Source organism: Gekko japonicus, unplaced genomic scaffold (assembly GCF_001447785.1).
Source record: "Gekko japonicus isolate JY-2015 unplaced genomic scaffold, Gekko_japonicus_V1.1 scaffold28, whole genome shotgun sequence".
In the NCBI taxonomy this organism is placed as follows: Eukaryota; Metazoa; Chordata; class Lepidosauria; order Squamata; family Gekkonidae; genus Gekko; species Gekko japonicus.
In genome coordinates, this window is record NW_015177010.1 from 1375028 (window position 1) to 1399624 (window position 24597).

At 42.2% G+C, this 24597-nt stretch overlaps 1 protein-coding gene across 1 annotated transcript in view; it reads right to left on the reverse strand.

Annotated features, from left to right (window-relative positions):
* RFX4 (regulatory factor X4) overlaps nucleotides 1-24597 on the reverse strand; it is an 80203-nt gene that overhangs the window by 33812 nt on the left and 21794 nt on the right. The window contains exons 4-7 of the mRNA XM_015427559.1: nucleotides 19960-20083; nucleotides 6678-6739; nucleotides 2838-3051; nucleotides 1057-1134 (exon numbers count right to left, since the gene is read on the reverse strand). Of these exons, the coding sequence (XP_015283045.1) occupies nucleotides 1057-1134; nucleotides 2838-3051; nucleotides 6678-6739; nucleotides 19960-20083 (478 nt within the window). The remainder of the gene's footprint in view (nucleotides 1-1056; nucleotides 1135-2837; nucleotides 3052-6677; nucleotides 6740-19959; nucleotides 20084-24597) is intronic.

Below are 24597 nucleotides of genomic sequence, written 5' to 3' on the forward strand. Positions count from 1 at the left end.
CTTTCAAGGACAGCTCTGACAGAACTATGGCTTGCCCAAGGTCATCCAGCAGCTGCAAGTGGAGGAGTGGGGAATCAAACCTGGTTCTCCCAGATTAGAGTCAGCGCACTTAACCACTACACCAAACTGTGGAGTATTTATATTATTTGGACTGATTTTGTATTTTAACTGGACATGGCATCTTTCGTGTATTAATAGGTGAGGTTATTAGTATTTAGATACTGGGTAGGCAAGACATCAATTTAAGCAAAAAAGAAGCTTGCAGCCAAAGATTTGGCTAGTTAGCTCAGATCAAATATATAATGTAACATTCAGATTCTCCCCAGCTCCTGCTTCTCGCTCCCCAGGTTCCTCCTAAGGCTATCAGGGCACAGTGCTTCTCTGACAATCAAAACCACAGCTGGTAGAATCCCCATGTCAGGGCCTAGAGCAGGGGGTCAAAAAGCAGATGGCTCCAAACCAAGTAATGGGTCTGTGAGCATGTGGGGATAGTTGCCCAAAAACAACCAGTGACCAAAATGACGCAGCAGCAGAAGTCCTCTTGAAAAAGTTATCATGATGCCCTGACCTGTATAGCCCAGGAAAGCCCAATCTCGTCAGATCTCGGAAGCTAATCATGGCCAACTCTGGCAAGTAGAGTCTGGGAGACCTCCAGAGAATACCAGGGTTGGGAGGCAGAGGAAGGCTATTGAGCCACTCCTCTGAACATCCTCCATGCCCCAGTAGGAGTCGCCAGAGGTCGCCATGACCTCCAGGCATGGGCACACAAACACATGCCAAAATATCAAAAAAATAAAAAGTTATCATGACATACATTTATGCTATTATTAATCAACTCTAGTCTTCGTAGCCTGCCCCTGGGTAGATTTCATGGTTAGCCAAGTTATCTTCCCTAACAAGAAGCTGGACTGCAAATGATTCAGTTCTGTCAGCGACTGAACATTCCATGCCATCATCTAGCTCAGCCAGTCAGTGGCAGAAGTGCCACAGTATAGATTATAACAATTGCCCATGAAAAATGTTCGCTGCCCACTATTCCTTGGTTTCTATACAAACCTCATCAAAGTTGGCTCTTATTACAGTGTCAAGTATCCTCTGACAGTGTGTTCTGTACATCATAATAAATGTAGAAACCTAGCAGAGAAAAAGAAGTTTTAAAATACACGTTTAAAGTAACAGCCCCGTCTCACTTAGTCTTACATCAAAAATACCTCAGGGGTTCTTTTCCCTGGTCCACACAGAAACAATAATAAGGTATTGACTAAATATCAACTCTGTGATCCTGAACACTACACATAGGCTATGATCACACACACTAAATAATGCACTTTCAATCCACTTCAGTGCACTTTCTGACTGGATTTTACTGTGTGATCTGGCAAAATCTAGATGGAAAGTGCATTGAATGTGGATTGAAAGTGCATTATTTGGTGTGTGCGTGTGGTTGCAGAGATAGGCTGCAGTCACACGAGCAGATTGATCGGATATTGTTGCGGTACCCTTGTGGATTTAAAAAACATCGACAGCGACATCTGCCTTCTATGCCCCAGTCATCACCAGTGTTCCCTCTAAACTGGGTTAGTGTAAGCTAGCTCAGTTTTTTAGCCTCTGGCTCACACATTTTTGTCTTAGCTCAGGAAGGATGGCTCCAGAGCAAACTAATTTATGCAGTAGCCAAATAACTTGCTCACAATTTTAATGGCAGTCGCTCACAAAGTAGAATTTTTGCTCACAGGACTCCATAGCTTAGAGGGAGCATTGGTCATCACCACCCCATTCTGCTGCTCCATCTTTGAAGTGGACGTAATGGACACCAGGGAAAGTCCAGTCTTTACAGATGCCAGCACTTTCACCCCGCATTTCCGGCTGTCTGAACTCCCCTGTTGCAAAGTCAAGCCATTTGTGAAGTTTGAACCTTCCCTTCCATTTCTGCCTCCTTTTAAAAAATCGGTTCACAGTGTGCACATAAGCACATAATCACCCCTGGTGTTGTCAATCACTGCTGCCAAGTAATCATTCTGGATCAGGAGTCCCTGGGGAACTTGTTTTTGAGCAACAAATTCCCCCCACCCAAACCCACTTTCTCCTGTTTTTGCATCAGAGTTGCTGTTTGAGAGCATCCTATGATTGACACAGGGGTAAATGTACTGAAGTCAATGGGACTACTCTCATGTAAATATGCACTTTACCCCTCCCATGTATTCCGAGGAAGAGAGGTGAAGGGAAGGAGGGTGAGAGGGGCTGGAGTACTTGGCAGAGGGATTGTGGAGCTGTCAAAAAGGAGCTGGAGCTTCGGATATACGCTTATGTGCATGGGTGAAAGACAAAAAAGCCAGGATGCCCAAACAATCTGCATGAATGACCATGGGGCAAGTGCACGGTGAAGCCAGTTCAGGGTGGGATGTCTGATCAAAACTTCCTATTACAAAATAAAATGGTGTGATTAGAAGCGTGGCCAGATCGCGTCAAGTCTGTAGTGTGACTACAGGCGTAAACTAGTTTTGCAGTCCCCTGTGAGGGAAAAAAAGTTTCTAACATACAGATTACAAGAGAGACCTTGTACATTACGAGGAAAATGTGTTTTTTTCTGGTGCTGTGTATGTGTAATTCTAAGGAAATTTATTCAAAAAGCAAGTTCCACTGAGCTCAATGGCACTTACTCCTAGTAACTGTCTTTAGGATTGTAGACTAAATCCCTCATAAACAAGGCAAAAGCATGATTAAACTTCATCTTCTCAAGCAGTGATTTCTTTCCCCCATATGTTAGGTCAACTTTTCATCAACAAGGGGGGGAAAGCGAAAAGCAAGCAAGTCAATGAATATTTCACTAGAGTCACCTTCTCCTCTGGCAAGCTGGCTGGCAGATTTAGATCTTTGACATTTGGAAACTCTGGCAACAACGTCCCCAGTTTGGAGCGTGGTGAATACGCCACTGTCTGTTTGGTTACTTCTTTTTTTCCTGTTTCATTGACCCAGGCTGCTCCTTTCTTCGAATACATCACATCATAATACTGAGAGCTTTCTTTGACTGCAATGCCATAGTAATGGTACCTGAAATGTTGAAGCACACATTTTAAAATAGAAGGCACTTATTCACTCTTTAATATAAAAAAGGGAATTGCTAACCAAACAGACTTTGCACTAATTTACAAGTTAATGCATGGATGCAAATTCAGCAGCAGAATGTATGCAATGTTCCAGCTGCTCACAGCCCTAGCCAGCTAAAATGGTAGCCCAGAGATTCCAAAACAAGCAGAGTCCAATGCTTCTGTCCCCTCTCTGAAGAAATCCCTATTCAGATGTTCAATATAAGTAAAAGACAAGAGGAACAAGATGCAAGGTTGAGCAGCTTTATTAGATCTTTTGGATCCCTACATGTTTCATCAGTGGGGAGCCAGAGAAATTTCTACACGAAATTTCTGACGAAACATATAGCAAAGCATGTAGGGATCTAGAAGATCTAATAAAACCGCTCAACCTTGCACCTTGTTCCTCTTTTCTCTTACTTGCCAGTGTGGCCTTATCTTCTTCCAATATAAGTAATGCCATGAACCAGGTTGTACCACCAGCCCTTAGTAAACTTTCAGTGCAATCCTAAACAGAGTTACACCCTTCTAAGCCCACCGAAACCAATGGGCTTAGACAAGTGCAACTCACTTAGGACTGCACTATTTCTGTAGCAAGGGTGACACAGGATGAGGAGCAGATGCAATAAACTCATGTGTTACACAGTGCTTTTTTTTGTTTTACAGTGCAAGTACTTATAAGGTTGTTCCAGTTTCTAGCAATTCCCCCCTTGGGACTTGGGAGAGCCCTGAAAAAAGGTACCAGTAGTTCGCATCTGTGAGTACTGCCACAAAAAAGCCCTGAGTACACTCATCAGGGTGCTTTGACTGGCTGCAGCTTGCTGTTGAGTATACACGTGACAGTAAACACAGCTTGCCTTTGTGTAAAATGACCCCGACATACAATATTTAAGCAGGTCAAGCTCTTCTGGACCTGCTTGTATTTATGCATGTGCTAAAGACACAGAAGCAGCTCTGAGCAAAGGTGAACTGGGATACTGTCAGCTTCTTTTCATTTTTAAATTGTCTTTTTTTTATTAAGTTTCTGTCTATTTCTTTTTATTTTAAAACCTATCCTTCCTTTAAGGAGCTCACAGTGGCACACATGGTTCTTCTCTTCTTCCTTTTATTTTCACAGCAACCCTGAGGAACAGAAAGGCTGAATCCACACAGTGACAGTTCTCCAATGTGGAGCTGTTGCAGCTGCAAATGCAGGGGTATTCACAGTGGCGTCAATGTAGGGGCATTCTCCATACTTTCCTTGGCCATTCCCTCATGCTCATCATTCTCCCCCTCCCCCTGCACCATTAGACTTTAAAAGATTAGTTGTTGCTTTATCATCATAGCATTATAACATTATTATAACTATATAGCCATGGCCAATTATTTCTTTAAAAGCCAGCAAGAAGTGTTCTAGTGGCATGGGTGGTGGAACGATGAGCAAGAGACAGGGTTGCCAGATCCCCCCTGGCCACCAGTGGGGGATTGGGGCTGTAGCATTGCCGGATCCAGACTGGGATACTCCTGGAGATTTGGGGGTGGAGCCTGAGGAGGGCAGGAAGCTCTGTGGGGTGCAATGCCATAGAGCCCACCCTCCAAGGCAGCCATTTTCTCCAGGGGAACTGATCTCTGTAGTGTGGATATGAGCTGTAATTCCAGGGGATCCCCAGGTCCTACCTGGAGGCTGGGAACCCTAAATGGCATTAAATGGCACCAATGTGGGTGGCAGGCTCAAAAACCTGCACCTTTCCATCCAGAAGGTATGCAAACCCACTTTGATAGTAATCATTCAGAAAGGATTGTAGCAAAGCAATGAAAAGCCCAGAAATTAGATAATGAGAGGACAAAGTCATGCGGATGCCCTAAAAAACACTGCTCTAGTTTGGAAGCTGAGGCGGAGCAAAACAGCTGTATGGATGCAGCCTGAGTGAATGGTCAAAGGTCACTCAGCACTTCATGGCGGAGTAAGAATTTCAACCTGAACCTCCCCAATCCTAGTCCATTTTCTAACCACTACATTTTCAGGATGAACACCAATAGGGAAGAACAAATACAGTGTTCTTCCAGGCTACGAAATAAAGTCAAAGAACACAGTCTTCCTGCTTCCCTGCCTGTGTAGAGATGGGGAAGCAAACAACAATAACAAACAAACCCCCAAGTCCCACCATACTAAGGGGAGAGGGAAAACAACTCACATACATTTTGATAAGTATCAACTAATGACTGAATTAACATAGCCATTTTCAGCTGTGTGAAAATACCAATATTTTAAAACCTTTCTGAAGAATGTGCATATGATTTCAAATTCTCCAATGTATTAAGAGACCTTCTCCCCGCATTAGTCCCTCAGTTATGCCCTATGTTGCCTTTACAGTTGCCAACCTCCAGGTGGGGCCTGGATATCTTCTGTTATTACCATTGATCTCCAAGCAATAGAGATCAGTTCCCCTGGATAAAATGGGTGCTTTGGAAGGTGGACTCTGTGGCATTGTGCCATGCTGAAGTCCCTCCCTTCCCTAAATCCCACCCTCCCCGGGCTCCACCCCCAAAATCTCCAGGTATTCCCCCCCCCAGAGCTGGGAATCTTAGTTGCCACTGTTACCAGCAGTGCTCCATGCATGCCACATTGCAGGCAAAAAGGGGGAGGACCAAGAGAGAAAGAAGTGGAAGAAGCTGCAGCTGCCTCATTTCCTGAGGGGAATTGAAAGGCATGTGTATGCTGTCCAGGTTGGTTAATGGCAACATGACCCTGACACCTTGTTATGAGAACATCCACCTCTTTCTGGAGAATTGTAAGAGAACATTGACATTGTTTTAACCCAAATAAGAGTCCAAGATGACCAGATGGAACCGAGAGATGAAATTGTGTATTATTAATAGTAGTGAAGAAGTTATTTTGGCGCCTCTTTTATGGCAAAGTATGGAGGCACATCCTCCATGTGTCTGGTTATACTTTCACGGTCTTAGGTCCCGTTCACACGCGGCTATTTGGTCCGGGAGCGGGACAGTTCGGGGCCGGATCAAACCGGCGCGATCACACCACCACATCTGGGAAACGTCTTGCTTCCGTGGCCGAACTGTCCCTTTCCCGGGATAAGCCGCGCCAAACTAAACCACCTATCTAGGTGGTTTAAAGGGAAGCGGCGCGGCAACTGGGGTGTTTGATCGCCGCCGCTTCCCTGCGCCGGCTCAACCCCGGCCCGGATCCGAACTGCGCATGCCCGGACATGCGCAGTTCGGCCGGCCCCCGGGTAGGGCGTGTTTTCTCCCCGGCGTTTGATCGCGCCGGGGAGAAAAGGCGGCGCGGCCAGGGGATCCGTGAGATCCCGCCGCGCCGTGTCAACATTGGCGCGGCTTTTAAAAGCCGCGCCTTCAAGCGCCTTTTCCCCTGCGTGTGGCAGGGGCCTTAGTAAACCTGTGGCCTACAGAACCAGAGTCCTGGAGCAAGAAAGGTCATACCCTTTCTTGGGCCAATGTGCCTTCAAAATTACTTGTTTTGTCCCCCCTGCGCACAGAGGTACTCTCAAATAACTATTTTAAAGAAGTCCCCCAGAGAATGTTCGATATCATACTTAGCCTTTTTGCCATTATGAAACACACATTATTGCTTACTTTGACTGGCCTCTGGTTCCAAGTCGTCTTGTTGTTAACTGTGGAAATTGTTGCCTTATTATCTGAAAAATAACATTAAACATGTCACTGAGTTTTCTGCTAACAACTTATATTTAATAATAGATTATTTGAGGTAAAGGTTGGAGAAGTATTTCCTTTTTAAAAGATGAAGCAGTAAAATTGCTACCTCAGGTTCTTATCCCATAATTGTACACTTCATGACTGAATCACAATTAAATTCCCAATTTCAGTGATGATATCTGTAACTGTCTCTTGCTTCCATTGTGGTACAATATAGGTGGGAACATCTGCCTTACTTCCACTCAACATTATTAGAGAAAATAAAATAGCAGATAGAAAAGAAAATACCAGTTATCACAATACTGTTATAAAATTATACAGTGCACACATATTTAGGATGCTGTGTACAATGGGAGGTGGCTTATAGGGGTGTGCCCTTGGTATATATTGAGCCAAATAAATACCCTCAAAATACCTTATCAGTATTGTCTGGGTATTTATTCAGCTGAATACAAATAAGAGACCAGAGATCTGTATTCAGCTACTGAAGTAGCCCCACCCAAATAAAAGTTGATACTATTTGGCTTTTATTTGGGTGTGCTGAGTGAACGGAAGGAGTTTAAAGTTTAATCCCCTCCCAAAGTTGGGCTGTGGCTGCAGTGTGACTCTAGAGAAAAGGGAAGGGGGTTTAACTTTAAACCCCTCCCTCCCCTCCCAGAGTCAGGTTGCAGCTGTGGTGTGACTCCAGAAAGAAGGGAAGGGGATTTTAAGTTTAACTCCCCACCCCTTCTCTCTGGAGTCATGCTGCAGCTGCAGCCAGACTCTGGGAGGGGGATATCAAAGTTAAAAACCCCTTCTCTTCTCTCTGGAGTTGTGCCGCAGCCACAGCCTGATACCAGGAGGGGAGGGAAGGGGGTTTAAATTTTAAACCCCCTTCCCTTTTCTCTGGAGTTGTGCTGCAGCTGTGGCCCAAATCTGTGAGGGGAGGGGTTTAAAATTTAAACCCTTTCACTCACCAAATCAGGTCTACATGACTCGATGTGTGAAATTCTCCATTATACCCAATGGGGGCAGTCCCCATAGAGTATAACGGAGCCAAATATATTCGGGTTCCCTTAATACTAACCTGAATACCAGTACAATACTGTTACTGGTATTCAGGGATATTTGGGAATACTGAGTATTTTCAGGTTCCCAAAACCTGAATGTGAATTGACCTGATTTTTTTTCTTGCACTCCCCTAGTGGCTTGCATGGTAGTAGGCTGCAAGGACTTTAACTGCTGTCACTGATTGCCACTGAGAGGGGAAGGAGATTTGGTGCCTTTACTGGAAGGCATCAGAAGGTGGCAACAGAGCTCTTGCTGCACCCTGCAGATCCAGATAGCAGAAGCTGGTGAGTGGTGCCATCACCTGTACCCTTGGTGTGAAATTACTGTTATGTACACCAAGGGTACAGGTGATGGCACCTCCTACTCTCCTGCTTGCTCCGAGGCCTACTTAGATAGCCTCTCAATAGGCCTCAGAGCAAGCAGGAGAGTAGGAGGGACTCTGGGCTTCTCTTCTCAGTCTCCCTGCTAGCAGCCTGCAGGAGTGCAGGGCCTACTAAGAATCTGCAGAACTGTGGAGCTCTAGAAACAGCTTAGTTGAGTTTTGTAATTTCTTATTCCAATGGCCAAGTTACCTACCCTACAGTTACTGCTAATAAACAGGCCTTCAGCCAAACCGAACTCGGTGTTTGTTGCTTCCTCTACTACACAAAAGTTACCACTAGCACCAGCTCAACAAGGACACAGTAGGGCTGAAAACAGTACAGGAAAAGGCAACAAAAATGGTCAAGAGGATGAAAAATCTTCTGACAAAAAGGTTAAGTTATCTGGGGCATTTTATTTTAAGAAAAAATTACAAAGGGGAGGCATGATAGGAATTTATAAAATAATGAACAGTACGATGGACGTTAATGGTGAGTTTCTCCAACCATACTAGAGCTTGTCCAATGAAATTGATTGGAAATATATTCAGGACAAACAAAAAGATTTAGTTCTACCACACAACATTCCATTAACTAATAGCTACTTGTATAGATGGGTTTAATAACAACAATAGACCAAAACATGGAGGCAGATCAATCAGTAGTTGCTTGACATGCTAACTAAATAGACCAGTGGTCTCCAACTGCTTATGAGCTACTGGTAGTTTGCTGGCTATTGCAGAGTAGCTCATGCATGCCCTAGAAGACCCAGGGAAAGATCATTAAAAAAAAACTGCTCTAGGTTTTTTTAAAACAAAGCTTTTATTTTATAGCTTTTTTCCTGTGCTTCTTAGCTGGTAGCTTCATTTTAATGCTCTTCCTCTTTCACGTTATGTTTCTAGGATAGAGTACCATTTCATAATATGCTGGGGTATGTGTATGAATTGTTCAGGATATTTTTTATTACCCAGAAGCAGCTCTTATTTGGTGACCCCCGAAACAGACCCTCTACATTCAGAGCTGATGCCTCTGTTTCCCAGATACTGGAGACACCCTATCAACATTATGCCCTACTTGTGTATTTTACCAGTAACATGTGGCTAGCCACTGGAGACAGAACCACACCCCAGACTAACTACTTGGTCTGTTCTAGCAAAGGTGACTGTTTCTTAGCCAGTATACATGCATTATACCTTCTGATTACATGAAATGTAAACCATCCCTTATAGAAAGCCAAAAATGTCAGTCCCCTCACACTGTCCTTGGTCCAAACTCAAATATAAGATAAATATTAAAAATGTGTTTGGTAGGCCACATATACATACAGCACCTTCTCTAGCCACTAAAGTACCAACATATGCTGATTCAGTGACCTCAACACTAGGAAACCATCCCTATCTGAAGAGCATCCTCAGAAGCTTGAGGGTTCAAGATTCTATATTTTAAATAAATAAATTCACAGTATTAAATAGACACAGAAAAAAGGCTGAAAGGGCGATAAATTGCTAAAGTACAAAAGCAGAAATTCACTGTTTCAGACTTGCATGATTATAGAGTAAGATGTTTCAGAAGACAGCACAAATGTTTTACTTTCTTCCAAAATACTCCAAAAGAAGGATAAAACATCCACCAGACATCCTAAATTTAATTCTCATGATTTGTAGATCAGGTAGATTATTATTCAAATTAGCTGAATTGCACAAACTTCTAACAAAGGAAATGCCTGTTTGTTTTTAGTTTGTCAACATGGTTTCCTACATTTGAAAATTTCCCATCCTGCATGAAAGTCGTATTTTCTGAAGATAAGGGAAGAGGATAACATAATTTTGAAGAGATCACATGGATAGTTTACTAAAAAAAAACTTTCAGTAATATCTTCACTTTTAAATTCTATCATAGATAGCTAGACTACAGATGAAAAGAGGGCTACACAACCTGCCCTGGGGAAAGAATGCAACAGATTATTTTAATAAAATGCACCAAGCTAAATTCCTTGCCATGTTTTAAACAGAACAATTCATTCTCAGAGGAAAAAAAACACCCTTAAAGTCAAATACAAGTACACATATTTAAGTCTCTGGTGCAATTCCCTCAGAAGAATTTCCACACGCCCAAAATGCATAGCTTAATAGAGTTTATTGAAAATATGTTTTATTGTTTTGCATCTACTGCTTGTTTCCACACTTTCTATCACAAATGGCACCAGTTCTCAGCACCACATTTGGATCACAGCTGCCAGGCAAAAATGAAAATATTACACAATACAATTTCCATACAGTTTCTACTCTATTGGCACTTTTAATTTTTGGCTATACTAGACCAGCTCTATATTGGCTCATGAGGTTTATCCAAAACAGCCATTGCAGAAAATAAATGCCACATAAGTTTGGATTTCACTATCCTTCGCCTTCTGGAGCAAAAACAGCAAACAGAAAAACACTTTTGCGGAGCCCTGAAAGTTCAGCCAAGGTATTTGATAAATGAGCAGACAGGCAAGCAGCCCCTCTTTCTCCTCTCTCTTTTTGTACTGACTCAATGAAGCCTACCTAAAGAACACCACATGCTGTTCCAGCTACTGATCTAACATTCCGCAACATCTCAGTCTTCCAAATTCCCTTTAATTACACATTAATCCCACCCCTCTCTTTTAGTTTGCGCAGACAGAGATGGGGGGCTCCTAGGGGCTGTGGGAAAGAAGGCATTATTGGTCCTTGTTTTTTAGCAGCTCTTGTCATTCATTCCTAGTGCAGGATAGTACCGAAACAGACCCTAACACAAAATAAAACATCCCTGTTTACTCTGACTAGTTTCCGTAACAATGAGAAAAGAGAACAATTTCTTTTAAGAATTCAGTCTGGCCCACAGTTCAAGATATTTAGACCCTATCAAAACAATGGAATGAGTCAAACCTATCTGTGCCTTGGACTGCACCGTTATGGCATTTCCAGATGATGAAAATCCTGGTGCTGCACTTCTGCTAGTCAAACCCTGCACCAGTAGCCTGTTCCAACATAATAAATAGGAAAATAACCTGTTGCTGTAAGGAATAGTCACAAATAGACCAGCACCTATGATAGCTCACTATAAAGGACCCAATCCAAGTGCTGTACAAAACATGAATTATTATTCAAAAATATATATCTTTCTTCATAGTTTTCTTCATACAAAAACATGACAAGGAGACAAGGAGACAAAAAGTGGAACACAAAGGCAACAGAGGTTTAAAGATACTATATATACAGTCCAATACCTTGTGCCTACGCACAACATTCCAAAATAAATTCCAGCATTAAGGAATAGCCATACTGTGTGTGTACAGGAGAAGGGGCAGTGAACAGCATTCAAAATAACTAAAAACCAGAGGTCATTTCGGGGGGGAACGCGGGGGAACGCAGTTCCCCCGGGTGAGGTGCAGGGGGGCGGGGCACATGATGAAGCCCCACCCCCTGCTTCCAGCCGCCCCGCTTCCAGCCCTCATTCAGCCAGAAGGAGGCAGGAGAAGAGGGAGGGTAAGTTGCTTCCTCCCCGCCTCTCCCCACCCCTGCCTGCCTGGGGCCAGGGAGGGCCTTGGCGGGGCTTCCTTGCACTCCCGCTGGCCTTGCAGGTCCACCGCCAGGCCCCTGATGTCAGGGGGTGTGGCATATGCTAATGAGTTATGCTAATGAGTTCCCCTAGCTCTTTTTCTATGAAATGACCCCTGCTAAAAACCATTTTAAAAGAACGAAGTAGAAAGTCACCACAATGGCAGGGGAATGCTGTGAAGCCTTAATTATAAACCTGTATAAAGCTTAATTATAAACCTTAATAATAAACCTGTATAAAAAGCCTTGCTGGATGAGATGTACATCTAGTCCAGCATTTCCCCCCCCCAAAAGAAACCAGCCAGATGCCTCTAAGAAGCTCACAAGCGGGGCATGAAGGCAAGAGCCCATATCTGTCCTCTGTCCCCAGCAACAGAACCTGGAGGTTCTAGTTTAGGTCACTGTTCCTGATAGGGCTTTCCTCTGTGAATTTGTCGAACACCGTTTTAAAGTCATCTAGCCAGTGACCATCATTACAAATTGTTGGACTGCAGCAAATTTGATATTTTAATTGGGTTGGTTATATGTTGTGCTTAAATTTGCCACTTTATCTTTTTTTAAAAAACAAGAATTTATGTAGTGCAATCAGGGATGACTAATTGCCTAAATGAAGAAACAGGCTACAAAACTGTTGTGGACAGATAATTGGAGTTATGATACTTGTAGTTAATAATAATGTCAGCACCATCGGGTAGCAGGATGCCCATGAGACTCATTCATATATGTTCTATATAACATGGATAATTAAAATGTGCTAGTGGACTTGGCATCAAGTATAGGCCTTTTGAAAAATGGTACAGAAAACACTGTTGAAGATATGGGAAGCTGAACACTCTTAAACCTGTCGGCAGCGTTCAACACAGTCAACCATCAGCTACTGATCCACCGCCTCGCTGACACTGGAATCCAGGGGCTTGCCTTGCAGAGGCTCACATCCTTTCTTCAGGGTTGGGGACAAAGGGTGGCACTGGGGGAACAGCTGTCCCGAAGGCACCCACTGATCTGTGGAGTGGCGCAAGGGGTGGTACTTTCCCCAATGTTATTTAAAATCTACATGCGCCCCCTTGTCCAGATTGCCCAAAGGCATGGGCTTGGGTGTCACCAGTATGCGGATGACACCCAGCTCTATCTGTTGTTGGGCGGCCAGTCTAACTCTACACCGGAAGATCTTAGGGTTGCCAAGTCGACTCACCCCTTGGAGCGGGCGAGCCTTGCCGGCATCCGGGAGGTCTTGATGGGTGCGAGTGCGCGTGTGCGCCGGCAGCATGTCACCGGAAGTGACGTGCGACGTTGCTGATGTTGGGGGCGTGGTCGAGCTCGTCGGGGGGGAAGCCATATGGTTTTTCCCCCGATGAGCTCAGCCACGCCCCCAACGTCAGCAACGTAGCTGCGTCACCAGCGGGGGCGGGGTTCTCCCCGGGGCCTGATTCCGCCGTGGCGAAAACGGGCCTCCGAAGCGGGGGATTCCCCGCCCCCCGGGCCCATTTGGAAACCCTAGAAGATCTGGACCGGGCATTGCAAGCTGTGGCTGGTTGGCTTAGACTGAGCTGATTGAAATTGAATCCGGCGAAGACGGAGGTCCTGTGCCTGAGTCAGGGCAGTCTCTGGGGGTAGGGATCCTACTCCCGACCTTCGATGGGGCACAGCTAGTGCCAGTGCCAGAGGTTAGTTGTTTGGGAGTGCTCTTGGATGCCTCCTTTAAAATGGAGGCCCAAGTAGCAGCCACTACCAGTTCAGCCTTTTATTATCTTTGGCTGATTAGGCAGTTCATTCCGTTCCTCGAACGACTTGGCAACTACTGTAAAGCTCTCTACATGGAGCTGCCCTTGTTTCAATCCATAAGCTGCAACTACTGCAGAATGTGGCAGCCAGGCTGCTGATGGGTATCCCCATGCAGAAGCACATCCAGTCTGTACTGAAGGCACTGCACTGGTTGCCAATAGCATATTGGATTTGCTTCAAGGTGCTGGTTTTAACCTTTAAAGCCCTATATGGTCAGGATCCGGCATACCTGAGGGACTCCCTTTCCCCACATGTTCCCCGGAGAGCACTGTGTTCAGGGGTGCAAAATCGGTTGGCCCTTCCAGGCCCCAAGGATGCCAGGCTGGCAACAACCAGAGCCAGGGCCTTCTCAGTGGTGGCTCCATTCTGGTGGAATGAACTCCCAGAAGAGATCAGGGTCCTGCGGGACCTCTTACAGTTCCGTGAGGCCTGCAAGATGGAGCTCTTCCACCAGGCGTTTGACTAAGGAGCCACATCATACACCGAGGAGTGTCCCTGTGCCCTGGCTTTACCACCTTCACCAGCCTATGTCACTATCTTCAGCCTGTACCCACCGTATAACAAGTGACCGAACTGAGCTGGTGTAAAGTTATGGGAATTATATGGTCACCTAAGTCATATTATAAATAATCTTTGCTCCTGTTTATTTGATAATGTTCCAGCGTTATACTTGTATTTTAAATTATTGGTATTTTATGTTTATGATTATGTGTTATGATAGGCTTTAATTATATTTTTATGAAATATCTGTAAGCCGCCCTGAGCCTGGCTTGGTGGGGAGGGCGGGGTATAAATTAAATAGATAAATAAAAATAAACCAAAAGTCATTTTATTAAATTATGTAGTGATGTTCACATACTGCATCGCTGCTGATGTTAAACTTTTTGGCTGTAGCTAGAATAATGTTTGCACACTACTGGAAATCTCAGTACCTGCCTAGCAAGAAATAATATATTTTTAAAAAATGTGGGATACAATGAAAATTATAAAATCAACAGCTTTGCAACACTCTAAAAATATAAAGTATTTGGATGTAAGTTGGCAGCTACAGTTCTGTTATCCAGAGAAAGAGTTGTTATGCAAATGGATACACAGGACCTTGTACACTGTAATTATGTATTTATTTTTATTTTTGAGATTTTTATTCCACCCTCCCCAAAGAGAGCTCATGGCAGATCACAAAAGCCAAGTCCAAGACTCGTTACAATAAAATCACAATAAAAACAGTTAAAACTAACAATAAAAAGTCATATGTTTGTTTATTTGTATATAGTATTTGCTATTTATAGGTTGGCTCCAACTGTTTTTTCCACTGGTGAAAAGGGATGAGAGGATCCCCTAATAACCACAAAAAAGTCTGTGCTGCGGATCATGTGACCTGAATGGACAAAAGCCATGTGTGATGGGGGCTGTAAAAGGAGGGGATTCAGGTGAGACTGAACAGAAATGTTCGCTGGATCCAATCCTATATGTTTTAATATTATGTAATAACATCTTTTAAAAATAAAGTGAGCTGGAGAAAAATCTTACATTATCCTAGCAACAAAATTGTGTAACTTGTAACTTGTGTAAGCCGCCCTGAGCCAGTTTGCACTGGCAAGGCGGGATACAAATTGAAGGTAAATAAATAAATAAATAAAAATGTTATAGATTGAAAAAAGCAACATCCTTGCAACAGAAATATACTGACTTGAGAAAAGGTATCTGGGCCTGCTTCAACAAATGCGTACCCCCAAAGTCCATAAGGTACCTTTATCTGTTGCTGCTATCAGCATTAGTAACACACAAACAGTCAGAGGTTTAGAGTTTTCATTGACGTTTTGGCGTGATAGCCTCTGTAGCAGCAAAGATTCTGCCTGCCCCACCATGTGTGTTCAAGAGTCTTTGATTCAGAATATTTATCACGCACAAATCTGTTTGTATGGAAGCATACTTAGTTGATATTACACAAACTGTTGACTTATGAACTGCATGTTACAAAAGAAACCAGAATAAGGAAGAATTACATATGTAATGCATAAATTACATATGATATACAATATGTAAATATGTATGCAATACGTAAATGACATATATAATTGATTTGAAACTGAAAGTTCTGCTCTCCTTTTTTAAAGACACCTTAAAGGTGCAGATTGTTCTATATAAATACACAGAAAGGCTGTTTATTTCTGTTAGCACTCAAAATGTTGAAGCAACCAAGCAAAGAAAAGCTCCCTCCATGTTTAACACAATGGAAAACTGGTCTGAAGGTGATTCATAGGGATGCCAGCCTCCAGATGGGACCCGGGGAAACCCCCAGAATTACAGCTCATCTCCAGAATATAGAGATTAGTCCCCCTGCAGAAAATGGATGCTTTGGAGGGTGGATTCTATGGCACTGTAGCCCACTGAGGTTCCCGCCCTCTGCAGGCTCCATCCCCAAATCTACAGGACTTTCCCAACCTGGAGCTGGCAACCCTACCTGCCACCTCCCACCAGTAGCTGGGGGGGGGGGAGAACCTGGCAACACTAGTGATTCCTTGACTCAAATGCCTCAATAACACCATGGAGGCCTCATGTTTGTCTTTTACTGGTTTGCCAAGAGCACTTGCTCTTTTTACAAACAAAGCTTTTTTCTTCTTCTTTAGCTTCCACAGCTGGCTAATTCAGTTCAATTTGATCTCAGCTTCAAATTGTCTTTCTCCTCATGGTAAATTTGGTTGTTTCTCTGTGCTAAAATGTTTGGGCCTCCCTGACTGACTTATGGAAGTACAGAAATTGTCATAAAACTTCCACAATACCTAGAAAAATGAATCTGGGTGAATTTGTAGCTCAATACACAGATTACTAGAAAAGCCTGAAAACCTGACAGAAGCGGTAAAAATCTGTGACATAAAGAAGTATAACCCATAATGGCAGCCAGCAGCCCAATATAAGGCTGACCGAAGGAACACGTGTAAAATGCTGGCACATGAAACAACGCAGGACTGGGAAGAGTTGCCGGAAATGTTCCACACATGAAATAGCTGGACAGAGGCAATTTTTTTGCTTTTTGCAGTTACGGTACAGATCTTATTTTCCATGAGTATTTCTAGTGATACTAAAAAAAGAAGAGTTCCTTGCATTAATGAACAGATGGCACGTCTGCTAAAGATTGTACATTGTATGTCATAAACAGTAATAAAGCTGTTTAGATCTTCATAAACAAAAATAAGAAAAAGTGTTTGTGACTAATTCATGAAGACTCCCATGGCAGTCTTTCTTATGACAGATCAGCAAAATCATAAAGCTCCACACTAATAGTATCCTCCAACAACATACAAAGGAACAGAAAATATAGTGTAGGAACAAGAATTCTGAAGGGGCAACTTCTGTCACATAAAACTCTATTTTACACATGTGCTCCAAACTTAGATTTTTTTTTCTCATATATAACACCAGTTTCAATAAAAGTTACATACAAATAAGTATATTTGCAGCCTTAATTACAGTTGCACTTGCAGTCTCTTTTTATATTAAGTTGTTCCCTCTGGGGGCTGCTAAAAATAAAATCCTTAAACTGTGCTGAGAACTATAATGATTAGTCCTTTTAATGTATTTCGTAGAAATTAGCTGACCAGATGGAATGGTTTGCCTTTAAGTAACAGCTGCATGAAAGAAATTGCACAAGAGAAGCTTTTCCCAGCATATAATGCAGTGATAGAAAGCCTCAACCAATCAATTTCTGCTTGTCATGCAGCAGTTAGCAAGGCAAGAGCCTTGGCAGAAAAGGCATGCAGCAATTGCCTCAGAAATGGCTGGTTCTGTATTTTATATATGTATTTAAAACATTTCTATGCCACCTTTCCTCCCAAATAGGGTCTCCAAGGTGGCAAGCATCAAAATATTAAAATAGCACTGATTGTATATAAAATATTTCAATAAAACATATAAACAAACAAACAAGGAGGAGTCCTAATAAGAGCTAGTGAGGGAACACCAAATCAAACAAAAAAGTCTTTACGCACTGGAGGAAGGCAATGATAGAAGGAGACAGACAAACCTCCTTATGGAGGGAATGCCAAAGGTTTGGTGCCGCAACCAAAAATGCCCTTTCCCTGTTTGCTACCCAACTAGCCTCAGTTGGCAGGGGCACCTGAAGCAGGGCCTCCAAAGACGACTGGAGTGGACAGCTATGTTCATATGGGAGCAGGCAGTCCTTACAGGATGCTGCCCCCAAGCTGCATACGGTTTTAAAGGTCAATACTGACATCTTGGATCGGACCTGGAAGCAAACTGGGAGCCCATACAGATGGAACAAGACTGGGGTGATATGGTCCCTAATGTCCACTCCAGTCAATATTCGACAGTCATCAAGGGCAGCCCCCTTAGACAGCATTGCAGTAAATGATTCAGTTAAGTGGGCCAATCAACACCCTTTGGGACAGAGAGGCAAGTGAGGAAGTAATGGAATCCTGGACACATGAAGTTCAATTATTTGAGAGAAAAGAAACTGGGATTGAAGTAGGAAAGTTGCCAAAATGTGTTGTCAAAAAGTGTTAATAAATTTATTTTAAATACAGGATTGTTCTTACATTACGACAAAAGGGAATACATTTAAATACAAAATCAAAAAATGCACGTGGACGTTTTAGTTTCAACATGTCGCTGGTAGATGTGCCTAATTATCAACATTTCTTTTCTGCCCTTGCAACTTCACTTTTTTTATAATGCTGCCACTTCCTACAATAACAACCTTTATTAATGTATTATTATTTGCATTTTTAAGGAGGTTCCTTCATGAGGACTCAGTGGTTGGGAGAGCGTTTTGCCAGCAATATAATAGAAGGTTCTGTACTTGCTTATCAAAAGGGACTAGCTTGCTCCTTATGTAAAAGCTGAATTGCTACAATAGGAAGATAATCACAGAGCAACAAGAGGAAGATAATTAATGAAGAAGAAAATCAGATGCAGTTTTACCAAATAAAGTATAGTAGCCTACATACCACAGTAATTGTTCCTTGTATTTAACATGTAATTTACACTGTGATCCCATCTCTTTGTTTTTCTGCCAATTCGTACACCATATCTTGCTTCAGCTAGCATTCACCCACCCACCCAGGATTATTGTTGGTTTTTTTGCTCATTCTTTCTCTAATATGAAGACAATATTTGTCTAGTCTTTCTTCAACACCTTTACAAGAACAGGCAACATTTCCCCCCGTATATCTTTGCTCAGTGAACTTTATATTTTCCAATTATTCCATCTAAATTCTTCTCTAAACAGGATGGGAGATGCTGGTTTGTCTTAAGAGTTTAATGAAACCTTGAAAACTTTAAATTTTTACACTTATCTCCCAGACCTCTTAAAGAAAAAATCCCCTTCCTCTTGAACAACTGTTGAAAAACTATTATTTTCCAAAAGGAAGTTTAATATATGTTTCTTAATGAAAAAGCAGTTTATAAGGGATATATAAACAGCAAATATTTTTAAGGAAACAGAAATTTATGCTATACTATTTTATTGCTTATACACCTCACCTATCATTGTGGGCAACATGATAAAACATGCAAAAATAAATGCTGAGAAAGCAAAACAGTGACAGAACAAAATATTGTAGATTATTCTATTAGTATTATAAAGGTAAAGGTTCCCTTGCTCGAAAGCCAGTCGAGTCAATTGTATACTAATATTTATTTACTTCATTTATACTCCATCTTCCTTCCCAATATGGACCCAAAGCAGCTTATATCATTCTTCTCTCTTCTATTTTATCCTCACAACAGTCCTGTGAGGTGGTTAGGCTAAGAGTGTGTGACTGGCCCAAGGTCACCCAGCAAGCTTCCATGGCAGATTGGGGAATTGAACTTGGGTCTCCCAGACCCTAACCAATACCACACAGGCTTTCAATATAGATACTGTTGTTATTAATGCAAATTATATAATTGCTGAACATCTGAACTATCTGAACTTCCTATTACATTCCAGCACTCTCTTCATTCTACCTTATGGGTACCAAGTCTGTAGAATAATATTAACAGTGGTTCTGACAGCAGGTTGACATTTTATAGTTAGTATTTTTCACCATAATTCAGGGGAAAGAAACTGGAGGCAGTTAACAATTCCAAGACATTCAAAACACACACAACTGGAATAAAGGACTCACTTCTACCTTCTTTATGGCACTCCATTGACATTGCCGAACTATATCACTAATCTTTAGACAAATCCGTCCAGCTGGTTTTTCACTTTTGCCTCCTACCCCCAATACTTTTGGCAACTGATGCCAGTAATTGTCCAATCCAGGTACTACCTACCAGTGAAAAATTAAAACGGAATTTCCTTCACAGTTTTCCCGTAAGTGAGTAAATGTAGCTTCTTCAGATTGCAGTTAATGTTGTGAGGAGGAGGTGCTACACCTTGAAAGATGTTTCATAGTAAGACATTTGAATTTGTTCCATACTCACCTTTCCAAAACTTGCAGCATTAACAGGCTGTGTGTCATTTTTCTCACAGAAATCCAAATAGTGCATGTAAAGGGCACTTCGAGGAATGCAAACTCCTTCTGCAATCTCATAGTTCTCCTCCAACCTTGAAAACAATAACCAAACAAAGGAAACGACATATATGTTGGCTGCCCTGTATTACAATAACTAGATTTTAAAAAATAATGACCATTACCCACTATTTATGGATGGAGAATTTGACCAGGACATTGTAGGCTGGGTGGTTGCAGCAAAGCCGGTTGAAACTTAATCCAACAAAGATGGAGGTCCTGTACCTGAGCCGGGGGGGTGGGGGTTGAATGAGGAATCAGGCTGCCCACCATGGATGGCACATCACTTGTGCCACTTGCTTTTAACTTGTGCCACTTGCTTTTTACTTTTGTATTATAATGCTAGATATCGTTTTTATATTTTTATGGTTTTAAAATTTGTACATCACCTAGAGCCCCACAATCGTGGGGATTAGGCGATTAATAAACGTAACAAAATAAATAAATAAATAAACAAATAAAATGGAGCTGTTCCACCAGGCCTTTGGCCAAGGCAGTGGGCGTCCACTAAAAATCTGGCCTCTTCTGCTAAAATTCACCAGCTTGCATTAACTGAATTAACATTGTCAGGGCCAATATAATATTGCTTTTCTATGTCCCATAAGAAAGGTTCCTTCCCATGAAATCATATGCCACAGTATATATATAATATACAAGGCACTTTGTTGTTTTTGCTGCAACAGGTTAACACAGCTGGGAGCTCCCAGAAGCAGGGAAACTTCTGCCCAGACCTGGGGACTGGCAACCCTATGTTTTACCTACACCATTTTTAATCATCTAACCATAGTTGCTGGTAGCTACACCAGCATTAGCTAAACCTGCTTACCCTCCAATCAAGAAATGTTTTTGACAGCATCTATTACCTATTTGGGAAGGGAGAAAGAGGCTGAATCCAGTGCTATCATTTCAGCTCTGGTCTTTCTGGCTGGGGCTGCATGTGTGAACTCAGCACATAGCTCTGAAGAGAGACAGGAATAACATGTGCAGCACCAAGATGTGCATACTGTGTCATATCTAACAGAGGTGTGACTCCCACCCCAGCTGAATTAGTGTTTTCATACCAGTTGGAGGTAGCCCTTTGTTATATGTGCTTTTCTAATTCCTGATTCTTCTCAAGGCTTAAATCTTCTAGTTTAGCAAAAAGGATTCAAGAGCTACACTTCAAATATGCCAGTGATCCTCATAATAATATCAACTGATTTGCTCATAACAGTTTCTGAAAATAACCTTATGGAGCTGAGGCCTTGAAACATATGCTGTTTATTGTTAAATGTATTACTAGAATTCATATGGGCTGTTTATTCACTATCCAGTAGAAACCAAAGATGAGCGTGCGTATATCGTTTTCTACCTTGTTTCTGATTTTTTTACTATACAATTTATCATGGCCGTTGGCAAAGTATTTTAATAAGATATTTGATGAGATGAACAGAATTGGTTTGTTAGAGCAACATCTATTCTCCCCGTCTCTCTCCAGCAATATTGCTGCAGCATCTTCCCTCAACCTCATGGACCTCAACAAAACCCCTTTTCAAAGCGGAGAGACTTTGCTTCTTTGCTATAGCTGCTAATTGGCATGTCAGTTTTTCTGAACAAGACAGGATAGAAAGAAAGCCTCTTAATTATATTGCTTCATCATATCTGATGAATTTTTCTCTCCTTTTTCTCTTTCACACAGAGTCATTAGTCCAACACTGAACAATATTCCATTATACCTGAACTTTCTTAATGATTAGAAATCCCATCTTACACAATGTCTTTAATTTTCTTGCCTTCAAAAATTTTTTTGAATTCCGCTCTAGCCTGCTGTATTGTGGCTAAAATAATGAACTTAGACTATCACCACTACCAGAAGGAGACAGTTTAGAAAGAATGCCCTAATAAAGAAATGTGAACTCCCAGTAAATCACAATAAAATCTTCAATGAAACTTACAATATTGCTGGATGACTCATATTTTAAACGTTTCAGAATACCTTAAACGAAACAAACTACAGCAGTTCCTTTTCTACTCATTTCTCTGTCTAGGTCAGAGCTGCACCTCTTGTGACACCCCCCCCCCCCCAGTCAAATGCATCCCTCTCTAGCCCTGCCTGACAGCCCACAACAGCCTGGATTAGAGCTCCTGTATTTGTTGCCAACCTAAAACTGCAAACTGCAGAAAAGTTATCACCTGGTAGACCACAATATACTATAGCTGATCGATAACTTCCTTGGTCAACAGTCATGCAGCCCAGTCCAAGGAACAGAACCAGCCCAAGAACAGAATGAGATGGTAGAATTCTGAGATGGCTGAATGAGATGGGCCACTTTGGATTGTAGGAGGGGGGGAATTTTTAAATTAATTTTTTAAACAAAAATAACACATTAGCACGCCAGAAGGAAAGGTTCTAACTTGGCTCTTTACTTCCTCATCTAGTTTTACAGGACAAAGACAAGAGAATCGGATTTTATAAAAACCTTATAGAGATTGAAAAGATTATGACATCTATGGACCAGAAGCTTTTACGAAGACTTTATGTGTTGTTACTTGATGATTTAATGGTGGATGAAATAGTAAAAGGGAATATGATTCAATGGAGGCAGAATATTGGGCGTGCTATTAAATTTGAGCAGTGGGATCAAATATGGAAGAAAAATATTAGGATTATGAAAGCCATTTCATATAAAGAAAATATATACAAAATGTTTTATAGATGGTATGTAACACCTGAAAGGTTAGCTAAAATTGACCCAAAATGTTCTAATAAGTGTTGGAAATGTGAAAATAAGGTTGGCTCATTTTACCACATGTGGTGGCATTGTGAAAGATCTAAGAAATATTGGGTAATGGTACACGAAATCTTGCAGAAGGTATTAGGGACTGTAGTACCATTTACACCAGAGGCTTTGTTGTTGAATATTCTACCTGATAATTCTAACAAAGATGATCGCTATTTGATTGTTTTTTAACTACGGCTGCAAGAATTCTCTATGCAAAATATTGGAAATTACTGGAGATACCAACAAAACAAGAACTTGTAAACAAAATCTTGGAGGCTGCAGAATGGGACAAATTGACTTTATTGATAAAAGGCGCAACAGATTCGACATTTGAGAATACTTGGTCACGGTTTTATAACTGGTATGACAAACATATGTAGGCAAGCTTGCAAGAGACAGACCAATAGTTTACTAAATGAAATATATACCTGTTAGGATGATAGCAACAGAAAAGTTGCTTACACAGTTCATGAGAAATTGTATTAAGGCAGAATAGGTATTAGTATAAATATTGGTAGAATTAAGAATAAACATGTATTTATTTGTATGTTAGTATGTATGTATATGTTATGATTGTTTGTGTATGTTATGTGGAAAATGTAATCAAATCCTGCCCCTTTGGGGGGCAGTTTAAACAAAAAATAGTTTTACAGGACATTGTAAATATAACCATGGGGGAAAATATGAAAACCATCATTTATAGACTGAAGTGGTGCTGCCCATTCTACCACCCCAGCACTCCGCCACTTCGTTATCACTTCAGTTATCTGCATGTGTAGACCAAGCCTTAGATTAAAAAGGAAGGCACCTGCCCTCCGCAGTGTCTGCATTTGGCAGACACATATGTAGTCTGTATCAGTTCAGCAGCAGCCAATTTCAAAGGCTGGTGGGTATGTAAGACTACCTTGTACAATGTGACCATGTGATCTATGAAATATACTCTGTTTCATCTACGTGTCTCAAACCCAGTTCCCTCCTGTTTCTTGACATGTGTAATGTGTCTTCCAAATATTGGAAAAACCAAAAGGTGTTCTAGCATCATGCGAAGGGCATGAAGCACATAGCTCCTTTCACATGGAAGTTGTTGGTTCCACTATAGTTGATAAGAGTCCAGTCCTCTCCCATGGTTCAGGTAACACTGGGCAGATAATACAGTACAAAAATGCTGTTTTGGGTTTGTCAGCTGGGAATTCAGCCAGTATGCTACCATCAAGTTTTGGCCATATGGTTCCCCCCCCCCCCCGACGATCTGGGCCACGCCCCCAACGTGCTCTACGTCGTGCGTCACTTCCTGTGACGTTCTGGTGGCGCGCCCGCGTCCCGCGGCAGCTCCCGGACCGAATCAATGCTCCCCCGCCGGTGAGTCAAAAAGACTTGGCAACCCTAAAGATGTACGAACATGTGATTTTATTGTTGTTTTGTGGGGCAACTGCAGAGAGCACTACGGTCGGGGGCCCAACATCGTCTGGTGATTCCAGGCTCCAGAGAGGCCAGGCTTGTGGCAACCAGGGCCAGGGCCTTTTCAGTGGCGGCTCCTACCTGGTGGAATGAGCTCCCAGAGGAGATCAGGGCCCTGCGGGACCTCTCACAGTTCCGCAGGGCCTGCAAGATGGAGCTCTTCCGCCAGGCTTTTAATTAGGAGCTGCCACTACCACCAACAACAACCATCCTGTGGTAACAACGGGGCAAGGGGATGGCCCAATATAAGACCACTTCAGTACCATGATGGATCGGTGCCGCCGAAATGGGCTTTGGGTTAACATCTACAAGCCTTCATCTTGACTTGA